The sequence below is a fragment of the Canis aureus genome, chromosome 5, assembly GCF_053574225.1.
Source record: "Canis aureus isolate CA01 chromosome 5, VMU_Caureus_v.1.0, whole genome shotgun sequence".
Lineage (NCBI taxonomy): Eukaryota > Metazoa > Chordata > Mammalia > Carnivora > Canidae > Canis > Canis aureus.
Window position 1 is genome coordinate 79,898,236 of NC_135615.1, and position 19,267 is coordinate 79,917,502.

At 44.2% G+C, this 19,267-nt stretch overlaps 1 protein-coding gene across 1 annotated transcript in view; it reads right to left on the bottom strand.

The window, feature by feature from the left end:
• The window catches only part of MICOS10 (mitochondrial contact site and cristae organizing system subunit 10), a 34,174-nt gene extending 15,888 nt beyond the window's left edge, over nt 1-18,286 (bottom strand). The window contains exon 1 of the mRNA XM_077899376.1: nt 18,109-18,286. Within this exon, the coding sequence (XP_077755502.1) occupies nt 18,109-18,172 (64 nt within the window). The 5' untranslated portion in view covers nt 18,173-18,286. The remainder of the gene's footprint in view (nt 1-18,108) is intronic.
• Nucleotides 18,287-19,267: the final 981 nt, after the last annotated feature.

The following is a 19,267-nucleotide window of genomic DNA, read 5'->3' on the forward strand; positions in this document are numbered from 1 at the left end:
CACGAATTCAGGGTTTGTCACATATAGGTCTATACTAAAACAGTGAAACACACACACACACACACACACTCTCACACACAAACCCTACAACTAATGGATCTCAATTTAATCATTTGAGATGATGCCAAGAAAGTGGCAGCTTTCTTAGGACTGCTTCCTAGTAAAAGGTGAATTATGTTGCTTAAATCATTCACTTCAGTTAATCATTTAAAATCTATCACACACAAATTCTGAGTGGTTTACATGTGCAGGTCCTGACAATCAGAAACATTTGTTCTAACTTGTAAACATTTGTCAAAGTCTACAAATCTGTCAACAATTATGTCAGTGTTACAATAATTATAAATTATCCTAAGCATTCTAATGCAGCTTTATGTTGGATAAAGAAACTTGACATAAACACACTGGATTTCAATTCCTCCCGTATACAATGTTAACTATTAATCACACAGTTTTAAAATTCTACCTGAAGAAGACACCCAACTGAAGCAACTTTGGAAAGTCTGTATGGTTTTTAAAAAGCACTGCGATCTGCTCATTCTGCCAGCCGTGCCTCAAACCATCTTGCTACTCAGCTCTTCATCATTCATTAATATTTTTTAAAAGATTTCTGTTTATTCATGAGAGACATGGAGAGAGGCAGAGACACAAGCAGAGGGAGAAGCAGGCTCCCCATGGGGAGCCCGATGCAGGACTCAATCCCAGGATCCCGGGATCATGACCAGAGCCAAAGGCAGGCACTCAACCACTGAGCCACCCAGGCGTCCCCGTCATTCATTAATATTGACTCATATTCTTGTATTCCATATTCTTCTCATATGCACACATGTGGTGTTTCTTTTTAAGGCCTTAAAAATAATGGGCTATTTTTTTTTTTTTTAAACAGAGATAGAACCAGAGAGCATAGCAAGGGGAACGAATAGCAGAGGGATAGGGAGAAGCTGGCTCCCCCCTGAGCAGGGAACCCAGTGAAGGGTGTGATCCCAGGCCCTGGGGATCATGGCCTGTGCTGAAGGCAGACGCCTAACCAACTGAGCCACCCAGGTGCTCCGGGTTACGCTTTCTTTAAAGTCATTCTAATTATTCTGTTTGTTCTTTTTTTTTTTTTCTTCATTTCCCACCTCAATTTCAGTTGCTGAAAGAGTATGTGCATATAGATATATGAATATATGACCTGTGTTGTGTATTAGTCTGAAAGGCTGTGGCAGGGGAGTCATAGGGAGTAAGAAGTTTAGAGAAGTTACATAAGCCTAGGGCAAGGTTTCTCAACCTTGACTACAGACATTGAGGGTGTACAATTCTTTGATGCTATTCTGCGCATTGTAGAGTGTTTGGCAGCATCCCTGTCCCCTACCTACAAGGAGATCAGTAGCACCCCCACTCCTCCATCCCCTATATAACAACCATACAAGCCTCCAGAGATTGCCAAATGTCCCCAGGGGGTAGGAGGTGATGGTAAATCACTCCCAGTGGAGAACCACCGGCCTAGGGGTTTACAATTTATGAAGTGCTCTCACATCCACTTATATTATAGTATCCTGAGCCTCATCAAAATCATGTAGGGACTAGCATCCCAAGCATAGAGACGAGGAGGGGGTCAGTGGGTAGAGCATGTGACTCTAGACCTCAGGGTCGTTGAGTTTGAGCCGCACACTGGGTGTGGAGCATACTACCCCCCCCCAAAAAAAAGCAAGTTTACAGACAAGGAATTTGAGGCTCAGAGAGAGCCAATAACTGCCCCAAGTCCATGTGGCTCTTCACTATCCCACACTGCTTCTCCAGCTCAAGACCCTCAGCTGCCTTATCCTTAAGTTTATGAATTCATGGAGGTTATTTGACTGGGGCCTTCCAAGGTAACAACGGGCCATCACATCCACCAAGAGCAAACTCATTAACAGGTCACCCAAAGAGAAACTCCATTAACAAACACCAATATAATTTCAAAGTTGGCGGAAAGCTTAAAAAGATTTTCACTTTATAAAGTACTAACCTGTTAAATAACAAAACTAGATCCAATGTATTCATTTAAAGATTATTCAAAACCTTCGACTAAAGGAACCAAATGGACTCCACAGATAATTTTTTTTAATTTTAAAGATTTTAGGTTTAAGTAATCTCTACAACCAACATGGCTCAAATTTACAACCTTGAGATCAAGAGTCTCATGTTCCACCAACTGAGCAGCCACATACCCCAAATAACAATTTTTTAAAGACAGAAACTATTCTTTATTTGCTTACATTAAGCAAAGTTGATGATCCTCCTTATCTAACATCATAATTCCCAAGAGATAATTTGGATTAAGTTTATTGTTTATCATTCCATTTATATAAATAGGATTATACATCATGCATGATGTTTTACAGTTTGCTTTTCTCACTTTATAATTATCAAGGACACCATTCTTTAACAGTGTGTCTTTTTTTTTTTTTTAAGATTTATTTATTTGCTATTTGGGGAGGTGTGAGAGAGCACGAGTAGGGGGAGGTGCAGAGGGGGAGAGAGAGGGAGAATCCCAAGCAGATTCCCCACTAAGCACACAGCCGGACCTGGGCTCGATCCCATGACCCTAAGACCATGACCTGAACTGAAATCTAGAGTCAAACACTTAATCCACTGAGCCACCCAGGTGCCCCAACAGTACGTGTCTTTTAAATACTTTTTATTGAAATGCAACATATAGAAAGCTGCACAATTAAGTGCACCACTTGATGTATTTTCATAGCAAAAACCCCCAACGTACCAGGAGCCAGAGCAAAGCACAGAAGATTACCAACATCCCCAGAAGCCTGCCTTGTGCTCCCTTATCCAAAGCTCTCCATCAAGAGCAATCATATTCTGACTCCTACAAGTATAGAGTAGTTTTGCCTGTTTGTATAGGCAAATTTCTATAAATGGAATCACAGTATTTTAGCCTAACACTTGTGAACAGTTGTAGGTTGTTCACTATCATTGCCATAGAGTATTCCATCATATTGGTGTATCACAATTTACTTATTCAGTCTCTTTTGATGGGCATTTGGGTAGTTTCCAGTCGGTGCTATTATGAATAGTGTTCAATGAACATTCTAGTGCAAGTCATCTGGTGAACACATGTATGCATGTCTGTTGGGTAGATACCTGGGCATGAAACTCTTGTGTCACAGGGTATACAGACGGTTAACTTTAGCAGATACTGCCAGTTTTCCAAAGTAGTTCACCGACTAATATTCCCACAGGCAGTCTGAGTGTTCTGGTTGCTTTTATCCTCACTGACATGGTACATTTTTCATCTTTTGTTTTTAAATAACTTTTGGGGTATAATTTAGTAGAATGAAATGCAGCCACTTACAGTCTTTGACAAGTGTATATACCTGTGAAACCACCTGTCCAGCCATGAAACACAACACTGTTGTCATCCCCAGAAGCTTCCTTGTGGCTCTTTGCAGTCTACCCTTCCCTCCGCCCTTTGCCCAGGCAACCACTTATCTACTTTGTCATTACAGATTGGTTTGCATTTTCTAGAATTTTATATACAAATGGCATCACATAAATGGAATACTGTAGGGGTGCCTGGCTGGCTCAGTTGATGGACCATGTGACTCTTAATTTCGGGGTTGTGAGTTCAAGCCCCACACTGGGCAAGAAGCCTACTTTAAAAAGATTTTTTTTAATTTTTTTAAAACAACACAATATACAATCTTTTGTGTCTAGTTTGTTACTCAACATAATGATTTAAAAAAAAATTTCATGAAAGACAGAGAGACAGAGGCAGAGACACAGGCAGAGGGAGAAGCAGGCTTCCCACAGGGAGCCTGATGAGGGACTCGATCTTAGGACCCCAGGATCACGACCTGAATAGAGGCAGACGCTCAACCACTGAGCTACTCACGTACCCCTCAACATAATGATTCTGAAAGGTATGTATGTTGTTGTATGTATTAGTGTTTGTTCCTTTTATTACTGAACAGTCCACTTTATGGATAGTCTGTATTTTGTTTACCCATTCACCTGTTGATAAACATCTGGGTTCTTTCACATATGGGGGCATTATGAGCAAAGCTGCTATGAATATTCATATATAAGACCTTGTGTGAACAAAGGTTTTTGTTTCTCTTGGGTAAATACCTATGAGTAGAACTGGATGACATAAGAAACTACCAAGCAGTTTTACAAAGCGGTTGTACCACTATACAACCCCATCAACGAGAATTCTGGCTATTCCATATTCTAGTCAAATTTTAGTGTGGTCAGTCTTTAACTATTTTTTTTTTAAAGATTTCATTTATTTATTCATGAGAGACAGAGAGAGAGAGAGAGAGGCAGAGACACAGGCAGAGGGAGAAGCAGGCTCCATGCAGGGAGCCCGACGCGGGACTCGATCCTGGGACCCCAGGATCACGCCCTGGTCCGAAGGCAGCTGCTCAACCGCTGAGCCACCAGGCGTCCCAGTCTTTAACTATTTTAATGGGTGTGGGTTCAAATCTCCTTATGATTGAAATTTGCATTTCCCTAATGACCAATTATATTTAATGTCCTTTCATGTGCTTATTTGTCACTAGTATAATTTCTTTTGTGAAGAATCTTATCCAACAACAACAAAAAAAAAAGAATCTTATCCAACATTTTACCCATTTTCTCAAATGGATTGTCTTCATACTGTTAAATTTAAGAGTTCTTTATTTATTATGGGAACACATCCTTTGTCAGATGTATGTACTCCAAATATTTTCTCCCTTTCTGTGGCTTGCCTTTCTGTTCTCTTAACGGTGTCTTTCAAAGAGCAAAAGTTTTAGATTTTGACCAAATCCAGTATATCGATTTTTTTGTGACTCTTATTGTGACCTAAGAAATGTTTTTTGAACTCAAGGTCATAGACATTTTTCTCCTGTATTTTCTTCTGGAGTTTTTATAATTTTAGCTTTTACATTTAGGTCTGTGATACTTTAGAGTTTTGGGGTTTTTTTTAAAGATCTTATTTATTTATTCATGAGAGACACACAGAGAGAAGCAGAGACACAGGCAGTGGGAGAAGCAGGCTCCCTGCAAGGAGCCTGATACTGCACTCCATCCCAGGACCCCGGGGTCACAACCTTAGTGAGCCAAAGGCAGATGCTCAACTGCTGAGCCATCTAGGTGCCCCTCTTTCGAGTTAATTTTTACACATGACAATGAGGTTCATTTTTTTTTCTCTATATGGATACCCAGCTGTTCTAACACCATTTGTTGGAAAGATTTTCCACTCCCTTGTAAAACTCCCTTCTACTGATGGGTCTATTTCTGGACAGTGATCTAGATGTATCTCTCCCTTCTCCAATACCCAGGTCTCATTTACTGCAGCATTACAGTAAGTCTTAATTTCAGGTAATGTTACTTTTCCAACTTTTGTTTTTCATTTTAAAAACTGCCCTGGCGACTTTGGATTGCTTACATTTTAATGTAGATTTAAAAATCAGCTTCTCAATTTCTATAAATATCTCTAAGCCTTATTTTTCCTGCTAGAGAAAGAGAATATAAACTTCCCCACTGAGTTGCCAGGAGGGTAAAAAGGGGTAATATGTTGGTGTACCAAGTATGGTGGCAGATACCAGGCATTCATTTAATGTTAGCTTCCTCTCTCTTGGTCTTTAAATAAACAAGATCCAATCTAGCAATGCCCTCACATTTTACTAGTGGGTCAATGGCCACAGTGAAAATATTACCACACCAAAAGACTTTTATAAGTAAATATTTGTATTTTCACTTGGATTCAATACTGAAATGCACTTGCCAGAGAAAGCAATTCAGCATATTTACTAATAAACTCTTTCAGGCCACATTTTAGGAAAGCATAAAACCACAGCCAGAACAAAAATTTAAATGTTTTCAAGTTCCATATACGGCCTAATTACATTATTCTATAATACTAACAGAAAATTCTCCTCTAGCAAGATCACAATTTTCCATTATTCATATTGCTGCCACAAATGGAAAAAGTATTTTTGCTCTCAAAAACTGTTTAGAAATACATATAACAAAATATGGCTACTAACTCAACAATTAACATGTACTAATTTGAAACCCAAACCTATAAACAGCCAAAAACCTTTGAAGTATTTTAGTTCGGCCTAAGTGATATCACCCCATGAAATGGAGACATATCAGTTTGCAAACACAGGCTACCAAAAGACAATTTCTGGTGAGCCACCAATACTTTGTGGTAAGCCACATTTATCAGATGAACTGATATTTAAAGACAAACAATAATTTGCTTTCTTTTTCCATGACCTTATTCAATGGCTTCTTTCCATATAGTATTTTTTAACCTGAAAACGGCCTTCACAATTAATTTAACTACACTCAATTGATTACTGGATGAATACACAAAATCTACTGGTTAATTCTAAGGCAGATCAGCTGCTAAGTTATTTACTGTCCTACTTTCTTAACAAGGAAGAAACAAGACCAAATCCTTTCTTCTCATGAAAATGAATGCTTGGCAAAGCAATTTCATCTCTGTTGACTGAGCTGCATATAACCAGCGACCTATCTCAAGATGTACCAGATGCACCAGAAATTAATAAACTGCAAAATGTTGCTTGGGCTCCCCTCCAAGGGCAAGGGCTCCCCTCCAATGTGTCAAGGGCAACACCATTGTCCATCTATCTCCATACACAGATATGGCATCATCCCAACTCCTCTCACTCGCAAGCATTTCAAGTTCCATAAAGATGACTGCTGCACAGCACCATGACATCTGTCCCCATTCTACTCCTCTGTCCTCATCTGAGTTTTGGTCTCCTCTAATCAGATCACCTCATCTTCAGCATGAATTTGCAATAATATACTAACCCCATCCCTGCCCTCATCTTGGTCCCTTCTAATTCATTCTCCTCGTGCTACATCAGTGATCTTTCTGAAATCAGAAATCCAACCACGTCACTCTTCATCTTCACGTTCTGTGGTTTTCCTCAATGCTATCCAAAGAATGGCCATACAACCCATCAATTCCACCCCTAGGTACATATATACCCAAGAGAAATGAAAACATGCCTCCACGTAAAAACTTGTACACTTGATCAGAGCAGCATTACTCATAATAGCCAAAAAGTACAAACAACTTCAAGGTCCATCAACTGGTAAGTGGATAAACAAAATGTGGTATGATTCACATCAGTGTTCTAGGTCAACAGAATAAATGATATTAATACTAATGGTATTAATGGAAATAAAAATAATATTAAATACTAATAAACAATATTCTGTTTGTTAACACATGTCAATACTATCCAAAACAATCTACAAATTCAGCGCAATCCTTATCAAAATCCCATGATGAGGAGCCTGGGTGGCTCAGCTGGTTAAACGTCAGACTCTTAGGTTTTGGCTGGGGTCATGATCTTAGTGTCATGGGATCGAGCCCCACATTGGGCTCTACACTCGGTAGGGAATCCACTTGGTATTCTTTCTCCCTCTCCTTTTCTCAAATAAATGAATCTTTAGGGGGAAAAAAAAAATCCCATGAGCTGTCCTACACAAGTCAGAACCACCTATCCTAAAATTTATATGGAATCTCAAAAGATCCCTGAATAGCCAAAATAATCTTGAAAAAGAAGAATAAACCTGGAGGACTCACATTTCCTGATGTCAAAACTTACAACAAAACTACAGTAATCAAAACAGTGTGTACTGGCATAAATACAGACATACAGCCCAATCGAATAAAATACACAGCCCAGAAATATATTCTTGCATATACAGTCAAATGATTTTTCACTAGGGTGCCAAGACATCAAAAGGACAGTCTTTTCACCAAATCATTCTAGGAAAACTGGATAGTCATACACAGAAGAATGAAGCTGGATCCCACTTCTTTTTTTATTTTTTATTATTTTTAAAAGATTTTATTTATTCATGAGAGACAGAGAGATAGGTAGAGAGACAGGCAGAGGGAGAAGCAGCAGGCTCCATGCAGGGAGTCCAATGTGGGACTTGATCCTGGGAATCCAGAATCACATTCTGGGCCAAAGGCAGGCGCTAAACCGCTGAGCCACCCAGGGATCCCCCACCCACTACTTTAAAAAAAAAATTTTTTTTATTTATTCATTTGACAGAGAGTGAGAGAGCACAAGCAGGGGGAGCCGCAGAGGGAGAGGGAGAAGCGGACTCCCTGCTGAGAACAGAGCCCAATGCAGGGCTCGATTCCAGGACCCTGGGATCATGACCTGAGCCAAAGGCAGACACTTAAGTGACTGAGTCACCCAAGTACCCCTGGATCCTTCCTTACCTGACACCATATGTAGAAATTAACTCAATATGAATCAAAGAGCTAAATGTCAAGCCTAACACTCTAAAACTCTTAGAGAAAACATAGGGCAAAAGCTTCATGACATCGGATTTGGCAATGATTTCCTGAATATGACACTGAAACAACAGAAAATACATATATTGGTCTCTGCCCCCAACTCCCAGCAGAGCTCCTATATCCCTTGGAATTTCCCAGGTAATAGGAGTGTCTTGATCTAATGAGGCAAATCTTGGTGGGTTCCTGGATAGCTTCAGGGTGGGATGTGGTCAGGAGAAAGACCAAGCCGACCTTGGAATTTTCACCCCACCCCACATCCTCCCAGAAGGGGAGAGGGGCTGGAAGCTGATTTAATGACTGATTGTGCCTCCATGATGAAGCTTCCATAAAAATCCCCGTGTGGGTTCTGAAAACTTTGAGAACTTCCAGGTCAGTGAACATGTGCCAGGAGCGTTGCACACCCCTACTAAACAGAAACAGAAGCACCTGCATTTGGGCCCCTTCAGGTCCTCAGTATGTGTCTCTTCATCTGGCTGTCCGTTCATATTCTTTTTTTTTTTTTTAAGATATTACTTATTTATTCATGAGAGACACACAGAGAGAACAGAAGACCTAGGCAGAGGGAGAAGCAGGCTTCCTATGGGGAGCCTGACATGGGACTTGATCCCAGGACGCCGGGATCATGATCTGAGCCAAAGGCAGATACTCAACCACTGAGCCCCCCAGGTGCCCCATTCATATTCTTTAATATCCTCAGTGATAAACTGGGAATCTAGTAAGTAAACTATTTCCCTGAGTCCTGTGAGCCATTCTAGCAAATTCCCAAGCCCTAGGAGGGAGCCATGGGAACCTCAGGTTCATACCCAGCAAGTCAGAAGCAGAGGTAAGAATCTGGACTTGTGATTGGTATCTAAAGTGGGGGGCAGTATTATGTGACTGAGCCCTTAACCTGTGGGGTCTATGCTAACTCCAGTTAGTGTACTGAACTGAATTAGAAGACACTCAGCTGCTGGCAGAGAATTGCTTGGTGTGGAAAACCCACACAGTGGATGCCACAACTGCAGGGGAAAAATGGATAAACCACAAAAAGATTTAAATTTTGTGCATTAAAGACAATGTCAACAGAATAAAAAAAGACATCCACATAATGGAAGAAAATATTTGCAAACATATATTTGACAAGGGTTAATATCCAGATATACAGAGAACTCCTAAAACACAACAATAAACCAATTCAAAAATGGACAAAGGACTCAAGCGGACATTTTTCCAAAGAAGATATACAAATGGCCAGTGAGCACATGAAAGGAAGTTCAACATCACTAATCATTAAGGAAATGCAAATCTAAACTACAATGTGATACTAGCTTACATCCATTAGGATGGCTACTATCAAAAAAAGGAAGGAAATAACAAGTATTAGTGAGAGGTGAAGTAATGGGACCCTGGTGCACTCCAGGTAGGAATGTAAAATGGCCCAGCAGCTGTGGAAAACAGCATGGCAGATCTTCAAAACGTTAAAAATAGAATTACAATATGATCCAACAATGCCACTTCTGGGTATATCTCAAAAGAACTGACAGCAGGTCTCCAAAAGATAGTCGTATACCCATGTTCATAGCAGCATTATTCACAATAGTGTCCATGAATGTCCATGAATAGTGTCCATGAATAAGCAAAATGTGTTACACACACCCACACCCACAGTGGAATATTAAGAGTTAAAAAGAAGGAAATTCTGATGCTACGACACGGATGAACTTTGAGGGCATCACACAAAGTGAAATAAGCCAGTTTCAGAAAGACAAGTGCAGTATGATTCTACTTACAGGAGGCACTTAGAAGGGTCAAAATCAGAGACAGAAAGTAGAACCGAGGTTGTCAGGGGCTGCCAGGATGTAGGAATGGAGAGTAAGTGTTAAATGGGTACAGAGTTTCAATTTTACAAGATGAAGAGTTCTGGTGATAGAAGGTAGCAATAATCCTTACAAATGTACTATCATTTACTTGCACATTTTTAAATGGGTCAGATGGTTAAGTTTTGTTATGCGTGTTTTTTAAGATTTCATTTATTTGGGCAGGCCCGGTGGCTTAGAGGTTTAGCGCCGCCTTCAGCCCAGGGCCTGATACTGAAGACCTGGGATCGAGTCCCACAGGCTCCCTGCATGGAGCCTGCTTTTCCTTCTGCCTGTCTCTAACTGTGTCTCTCATGAATAAATAGGTGGAATCTTAAAAAAAAAAAAAAAAAATTGTGGAGAAGAGATGGGAAGTAACCCATAAGGCTATGAGGCTTAAATGCAATGACGTACATAAAATGTAACGTAAAACGCCAGTATCTGGCAGCACAAGCTAAGTGCTTGATAAACGGCAGCCACTAGCCTCGTTCTCTGCAGAAGCCTCTGGGACACCGCCCGGACAGTTTCCAAGGCCTAGAAATCAGTCCTCCACCTGGTCCACCTACTAAATGCCGACAAATGCTCCAAGGTGGAACTCCAATGTCACCACCTTCTTGGCACATTCCTCAGAAGGTAAGCCCCTCGGGGTAAGGCCAATGCCTATTATCTGTGCACTGCACCCCCAGGCTTCCCACAATGCCTGGCACTAAATTGTTTGGAGAAGTATACATTAATGGTTACTATTACATATATAACTGGAATACTGATCATCGGGCTTCCATACTACCCGCAACAACAAGATAAAAGCAAATGTGACAATTATTTTAACTTATGACTGCTATCCTTCATTCACATGCCTGCAGCTAATAATTATCAAGTACAGGTAATATCCTAACTGCTGTAGAGAGAGTATCTCATTTTACCCTTACTTGTAACAACCCCCGAGGAAGGTACCACCATTCTATAGATGAGGAAAATGAGGCACAGAGAGACACTTTTGATACCTTTTTTTCTTTCTTTCATGTGAACTCTACGCCCAATGTGGGGCTCAAACTCAGGACCCAGAGATCAAGAGTTGTACACTCTATAAACTGAACCTCAGAAAAGAAAAGGAAAGGACCAGGAATGCCCCATAGTCCACTGAACAGCACACTTTCTAGGGCTGCTTCCCAATGTCCACGGCCTGTAATTTTCCCTGTTACTAAGAAAATGAAAAACGCACCTGTGCTGAATACATCTGGCTGGCAGGGACAGGCTTTTCCAGGAAAGCACCGCAGTTTTGGGCAACCCCTAGCCCAACCACGACATCTCCTTCCCCTCTTCTAGATCTCCTAACCAACTCACAGGTTAGTGAGACTAGATATTGGTACTCTGGCCTCACAGTGGGAGTGAAATGTGGGGAAGAGGGGAAGAAGGACCCAATCCATGGTCCAACTTTACAAGTCACATTATGAATCCTGGAATTGGATTTTCCTCAGAGCCTCCTCAGGCAAATCTGCAACTCTGAGGCCCGGACCACTGTCACACAGACATCAACTTGGTCATGAGGTCACAGCTGGGCAGCACAGATCTCCAGCATTCAAGAGTGAGTTATAACAAGGCTCTGGGGGCAATGGCAGTACTTCCACGACCCACACGTGCAGAGCTTAGAGATCCTCCTATCCCAAGGAAGCATCTCCCTAAGTCTCCGGGCTGGGTTTTTCTCATCTCCTGAATTATTTTCCCAGGTAAACAGAAAATAGATATAACAGCCCATCCAGTCCAGAGTGATGAGCACAAGCTGAGGGCACCAGCTCTGCTCAGAGGTTTTAAGCCCTCTATTTTGGCATGATAGCTATGCCTTCTATTCTCATTAACAAGAAGATGTGATTGATTCATGTGGGTACACATATGAGACAAATTACTCGCTATGTACAAGGGAAGCGAACGGCCCAGCCCATGAACAGAGTGCAAAAAGAAAACCAGAGCATTCAAAAAAATCTGATAAACCTTAAAAATAAATCCATAAAATTAGCAAAAAACCATTAATGACGCATTCCCATAAAAACTAACGGAACATGCCATTCATAAAATGTAATATTCCTCACTCCTTTTTAATTTCCTGCAATAAGGCTTTGGCACTACTGCTTAAACCAACATCAGCCTTTACTTGTTTAAATACAAAAGTGCTCTCTGGTTCATGTTTCTTAGAGGACTACTCCCAGACATTTCTAATACTACTTTATTATGAAGATCTGACAATAATTCACATTCCCAGATGAAATAAAAAGTTGGTAAAAGTCCCAAGATTACAGGGACACATGATCAAACATGTGAATTGGCAGAAATTCACATGAAATCTACCTTACTTGACTTTTCTTATTTTTTTTCAGAGTTTATTTATTTTTAAGAGTTTATTTTTTAAAGAGAAACACAGGGAGACAGAGACACAGGCAGAGGGAGAAGCAGGCTCCCTGCAGAGAGCCTGATGTGGGACTCATCCTAGGACCCTGGGATCATTGAGCCACTCAGGCGTCCCCTTACTTGACTTTTTAATTTAAATGCTAATTCAAAAATAAATAAAAATAATTTTTAAAATAAAAAATGCTAATTCATTTGGTTAATAAACACACACTGAGGAGGAAATATGGGCAGAGAATGTAATTTGCAAAATTCTCGGCAATACATATCATTCATTTAATAGTAATCACTGTATGCTTCCTCTATGCCAGGGGTTAGGGGATCAACAGTGAACAAAAAAAGTTTCTGGGTCTCACTGAGTTCACATTCTAGTGAGGAGGAACAATCACATAAAGAAACAAATCACAGATTTCAGATGGTGATATGTGCTACTGAGAAAAATTAGGGACGTCATGGAGTATAAACAGGACACCTAGGAACTTATTCAATGCTAACAAGTTTATTTTAAGAAAAAGATACATTAATCTCAAACTTTACAGAGGAAGTAGGCAATGCACATGAGTGGCAGGAATAACACGGGCCAAAGAGAAGGGCAAAAATGTGAGGGGGAGAAAGGAAAAGAAAGGAACAGGAGCTGAAAGAGAGAAACAGATGTGTAAGGAACAATGGCCTATTGTGCCTATTACAGGGAGGCATGTGTTTTGTTTTCTTTTGTTTGATTCATGGGCTTGATATATTAGGTCAAACTATTAGAAACCACCTATCCTACCACGCTCCTATTACACACAAAATAAACTGATATTTTAAAACCAAAATTAACAAGGAAAATAAAACTGTTTGTCTTATGACAGCGGAGGGTATTCATGAATAAACGTAGCTCTTCCTATAGGACAAAATCATAGGAGAATTTTCTGTTGAGACATTGCTCAAGCTTCAGAGTAAGAGATCCATGAAAAGCAGTTGCTTTTATGTTTTTTTAAAGTCTAGGGGATGACTGGGTGGCTCAGTGGTTTACTGCCTCCCTTCAGCCCAGGGCATGATCCTGGAGTCCCGGGATAGAGTCCCGCATCGGGCCCCCCGCATGAAGCCTGCTTCTCCCTCTCCCTGTGTCTCTGCCTCTCTCTGTGTCTCTCTCCTGAATAAATAAATAAAATCTTAAAAAAAAAAAAAAAAAGAAAGAAAGAACTACTGTCTAAAGTACAAGCTTATATGCTCTTTAACTCGGCTGTACTACATCTAGGCTAAACGTGAGCAATGAAAATAGACATTTTTCAGCAAACCAGTGGGAGAAGAACAAAAACACTTCACATTTAAGGCAGCCAAACACACAGAGAAATGCTCACAAAGGGAGCTGTCCATTCACCCTGGCTTCCCTCAGTCAAGCCAGAGCATGAAATTCCCAATATGGAGCTGAAAGCCTGCACTGGCCCCTTCTTCCTCGCCTACATCTTCTCCGAAACCTCTATCTTCTGGCAGGCTGCCACTCTGAGTCTCCACCTCCTTCCTGAAGGACAGGGCAGCAAGCAGCCAAGGAGGTTTGAAGAGTCCCCATAACCTCACCGATTCCGGGAATTGGGCCCAATACGCTCACTATAGAATGTGCTCGTCTTCACCGACTCAAAGACCTCTCAGACCAAAGCCTCCCCAAGTAACGCATCTGTGCTTCATCGATTTTAAGCACTTTCTCTAAGCTTACTACTAACCGGACAATGCCCTCCAAATCTGAACTCAGTTTCTCCAGCAAAATTAAAACCCCCTACTCAACTGCATTATCATTCTCAAACAATTCAACCATGTAAGCAGAAAAGCAACCAAAGTCATGACCATTGTTCTCACTGTTCTCCTGCCATCCCCCCATGGTCAGTTTCTAGTCTTTCATTACTTCAGATAAATGAGGTATACACACACACCCCTCTTGTTTTGGGTCCAGCTCCCATCAGTGAATCACCCCTTAACCATATATATATATATATATATATATATATATATATATATATATATATATTATTTTTTTTTTCTTTCTAATGAGAGCTAGAGAGCAGGAGCAGAGGGAGAGGGAAAAGCAGACCAGAGCAGGGAGCCCGATGCCAGACTTGATTCCAGGACCCTGGAATCGTGACCAGAGCCAAAGGCAGACGCCTAACTGAGCCACCTAGGCGCCCCCCCTTAACCACATTCTAACCTTAGAGTCATCTTTGTAAGAAATGGAATGAGGCAAAGTTAACCAGTTGGAGAGAAAGATGAATAAAATAGCATTTATTGAGTTCCTACTATGAACTTGGCACTGTTCTAGCCTAGGAGGTGGGAATTACTATCTCCGTTTTATAAATGGGGAACGAAGTTGGACGTTTCTCAAGTACACCCATTCCTCTCTGGTCTAACAGAGCAGGCTTTCATCACTTCACATTCACAGCACCGCTGGCCTCGACTCCTGACCTGTTCTGTATAAAACACTGCCAGAACAATCATACCAAAATTCCATTTATATCACATCAATTCCCCGTTGAGGGAAGTGAAATGCCTTCTGCTCCTCTATTTGCCCACTGACTGGCCCAGAATGCAATAAATATTTGTTGCTTAAAACCATCCCATGATTCTCCACCAGCCTAGACCTAATGAGCCCGAGAAGCAGAAATAGATCTTTTAAGACAGCCGTGTTGAATATGCACCATGCATGTAAATAAAAAATCCAAAGGCAACTCAAAAGCCTTTCAGATAAAGTGGAATTTCTCTCAGACATTTCACAATTCTGACTCCACCCAAACCAGCCTCCTTCAGGGAGGAGGGGTGTTGGACTTAGAATGCCTGATTCTAACTCCTGCTCCAACACATCTAGCTTCTTAACGTCTCTGTGCTTCAATCTCCTGCTCTACAAAAGTTCACCTGGCCTCTGTTCCAGTTCTCCCGCCCTCCCTGACCATCCATGTCCAAGTCATTCTCCAGAGGTCAGATGAAGGCCCATTTTCCTTGCAAACTCACTGGATGACCTCAGCCCATCACTGAGGGACTGACTGGACTCATAACAGCTCTACTGCAGAAAGAGCCTGCATCACTCATTTCAACTTTTACCTGTAATCCTGTATCACTGTGCCTCATTTAATTATTCTCTTGTGTGTTACCCCCACACCAATGTCCCACTTACGTATGACAGCGACGCTACTCACAGCCTCAGGTGATCCTCAGTGGCACAAAATATTAACGTCAACAATTATCATGACCACCATCTGTTGACTATGTAAGTGCCAGGCCCTGTGCTCAGTATCCTATGTACTTTTACTATCCTTCAATCTTCCTAATCATTTTAGGTAAATCTTTTTTTTTTTTTTAAGATTTTATTTATTTATTCACGAGAGACAGAGAAACAGAGACACAGGCAGAGGGAGAAGCAGGCTCCCCGTGGGGAGCCCGATGTGGGATTCGATCCTGGGACCCCAGGACCACAACCCAAGCCAAAGGCAGACGCTCAACCACTGAGCCACCCAGGTGCCCTAGGTAAATCTTTTTAGCTCCATTTCATAGTGAGGGAAGGGAGCCTACGCAAAGATACAAAACTAGCGAGGACAAGGGTGAAGTGCCAGAGAGGTGACTTCAAAGTCAGCTGTCTGCCTCCCAGTCTTTACTGCCATCACGCTGCTTAGTACTTACTGTGGTCATTTAATATCTACATGTTAAATGTGAGTGGTTTACAATAACAAAAATTGTATTCCTTGGCTCACTTACAGAATAACCCATTCTTTTTTTTTTTTTTTTTTTATTCATGAGAGACAGAGAGAGAGAGGCAGCGACACAGGCAGAGGGAGAAGCAGGCTCCATGCAGGGAGCCCGACGTGGGACTTGATCCCAGGTCTCCAAGATCACACCCTGGGGGGAAGGCAGCACTAAACCGCTGAGCCACCTGGGTTGCCCAGAATAACCTTTTTTTTTTTTTTTAGAATAGCTCATTCTATTTTTTTTTTTAGAATAACCCATTTAATAAATGATTCCCAAGCCTTTACTTATACTAACTCATAATCCTTTTTTTATTTTATTTTTATTTTTTTAATTTTTATTTATTTATGATAGTCACAGAGAGAGAGAGAGAGAGGCAGAGACACAGGCAGAGGGAGAAGCAGGCTCCATGCACCGGGAGCCTGATGTGGGATTCGATCCTGGGTCTCCAGGATCGCGCCCTGGGCCAAAGGCAGGCGCCAAACCGCTGCGCCACCCAGGGATCCCACTAACTCATAATCCTAACAACTCTGTGAGATAGTAACCTTGGCTACTGTCAATTTACAAATGAGACAGAAGGACAGAGGGATCCAACAACTCGCCCCAAATCACAGAGATGAGAAGCGAATTCAAGGCTGTCAAGCCTTGGCTGCCAAGTAAGTACTCCTCTTATTAACCCCTTCTCAACAACTTTTTTTTTTTTTTTTTTTTTATTTGTGATAGTCACAGAGAGAGAGAGAGAATGAGGCAGAGACACAGGCAGAGGGAGAAGCAGGCTCCATGCACCGGGAGCCCGACGTGGGACTCGATCCCGGGTCTCCAGGATCGCGCCCTGGGCCAAAGGCAGGCGCCAAACCGCTGCGCCACCCAGGGATCCCTCAACAACTTTTTTAAGCACAAGAAAACCGAGAAAAGGCCTAGAGATACAGCAGTGACTAGACCACAAATCATCTCTGCTCTCATGGTGCTCCCCATCTTAATTCCCTTCCAACCCTGTCACTCAAAGGGCACAATCCTAAATCCTCTTCAATATTCAAGTTTCCCATGCAAAAAAACAAAAACAAAAACAAAAACAAATTTTGGATAACAACAGCCAGTCCTCAAAGAAAAAAAGCGTGGGACCTGAAGCCAGAAAACCTGAGTTCAAATTTCCAACTTTGCATGGGGCGAGCGACTCTGTCACTTACCCGACCCTGGACGCATCGGTTCACCTCTCCGCGTCACCGCCTGTGGGAGCTGACGTCATGCGTCGCACACCTAGCACAGCGTGCGGCCCTTAGGACGGGGCAGTGACGTCATAATCCGTGTCGTCACTGAGCACGTGTTGCAGGCTCCGCGGGAGTTACACCAGGGACACCCCGCCCCATCCCGCCCCCAAAAGTGTCCAGTGTCTTACTTCCCGGGGCAGTTCTCATCCGAGATCTGGAGGTCTCCAGTCTCAAGGCCGCGGGCGACTCGGGCGCCAGGCGGTCGGGCTGCGACTCGGCATTGACAGCCACGCTCGCCAGGGCCCGGCGGCGTCCACAGGCGGCTCCCCGTGACCTTCCCGGGAAGGCGCTGGCTTCAGCCGCCGAGCTCGGTGCCCCCTGACCGGGCTCCACGCCCCGCCCGGGGAAATGCGGCGGCGGGAGGGCACCGGCCGCGCCCCGCAGGCCGCCCTCTGCCCGAGCAGCTCCGCAGCCCTGAGCCACCTGCCGGCCCGACCGCGCCCGCGCCCGCGCCCGCGCCCCGGGGCTGCAGCAGGCCGGTCGGCCCGCCCTCCCCCGGGGGCTCCCCCTCCAACCCCGCCTGGACAGCGGGGCCCGGAGCCGGCCGCCCGGCGCGAGGCGGGGGGCCCCTTACCTATCTTCACGACCGCATCCGCCATGCACCGGTCCCACTTCCTGCCGAGCTCTGAATCCGACATGTTCCCCACCCGCGGCTCCCGCTTCCCTTAAGGTCGGGCCCCGCGCGCTCCGACTCCCGGCAAGTCTCGCGAGAGCCGGCCGCCGCTTCCAGGCCCGGAAGGCCGGCGCCGGCCTGCCAGATATCGCGAGACGGTCTGCACGCGCCCGCCCCTTCCGGTCCCCCCTCCTCCCCCCCGTCGGTCGTCAAGGTGACGGGTTTGCCGGGAGGCCCGAGGTGACCCTGACCTTGGAGCCGCGCCTACCTGAGCCCGCTGCGCGGCTGACGGGCTGCCCAGGCGGCCCAGGCGGCCCAGGCGGCATCCAGAGCTGGTCGGGAAGGCCCTTCCTCCGCACCGGCTCCCGACGTTGGCCTTGGCAATTCCCAGGGCAGATGAGGGCGCAGCGCATGATTTATTCATTCCTGTTACTCGTCTTGGCTGTTTCGACTGATTGCGGCGGGGCTCCCGCCTGCACCCCCAGCCGCCGCGGAAAGGCCACCTAGGGCAGAGCTAAGGGATGCTCTGGACCAGCCGCCGCGGAAGGGTCACCTAGGGCAGAGCTAAGGGATGCTCTGGACCAGCCGCCGCGGAAGGGTCACCTAGGGCAGAGCTAAGGGATGCTCTGGACCAGCCACCGCGGAAAGGCCACCTAGGGCAGAGCTAAGGGATGCTCTGGACCAGCCGCCGCGGAAGGGTCACCTAGGGCAGAGCTAAGGGATGCTCTGGACCAGCCGCCCCGGAAGGGTCACCTAGGGCAGAGCTAAGGGATGCTCTGGACCAGCCGCCGCGGAAGGGTCACCTAGGGCAGAGCTAAGGGATGCTCTGGACCAGCCGCCCCGGAAGGGTCACCTAGGGCAGAGCTAAGGGATGCTCTGGACCAGCCACCCCGGAAGGGTCACCTAGGGCAGAGCTAAGGGATGCTCTGGACCAGCCGCCCCGGAAGGGTCACCTAGGGCAGAGCTAAGGGATGCTCTGGACCAGCCGCCGCGGAAAGGTCACCTAGGGCAGAGCTAAGGGATGCTCTGGGGACTCGGACACGCGCTGGACCTCCTTGTCCCCGCGCTGGACCTCCTCGTCCCCGCCTTCACTTTGCTCCGCGGGCTCCCAGGACCCGGC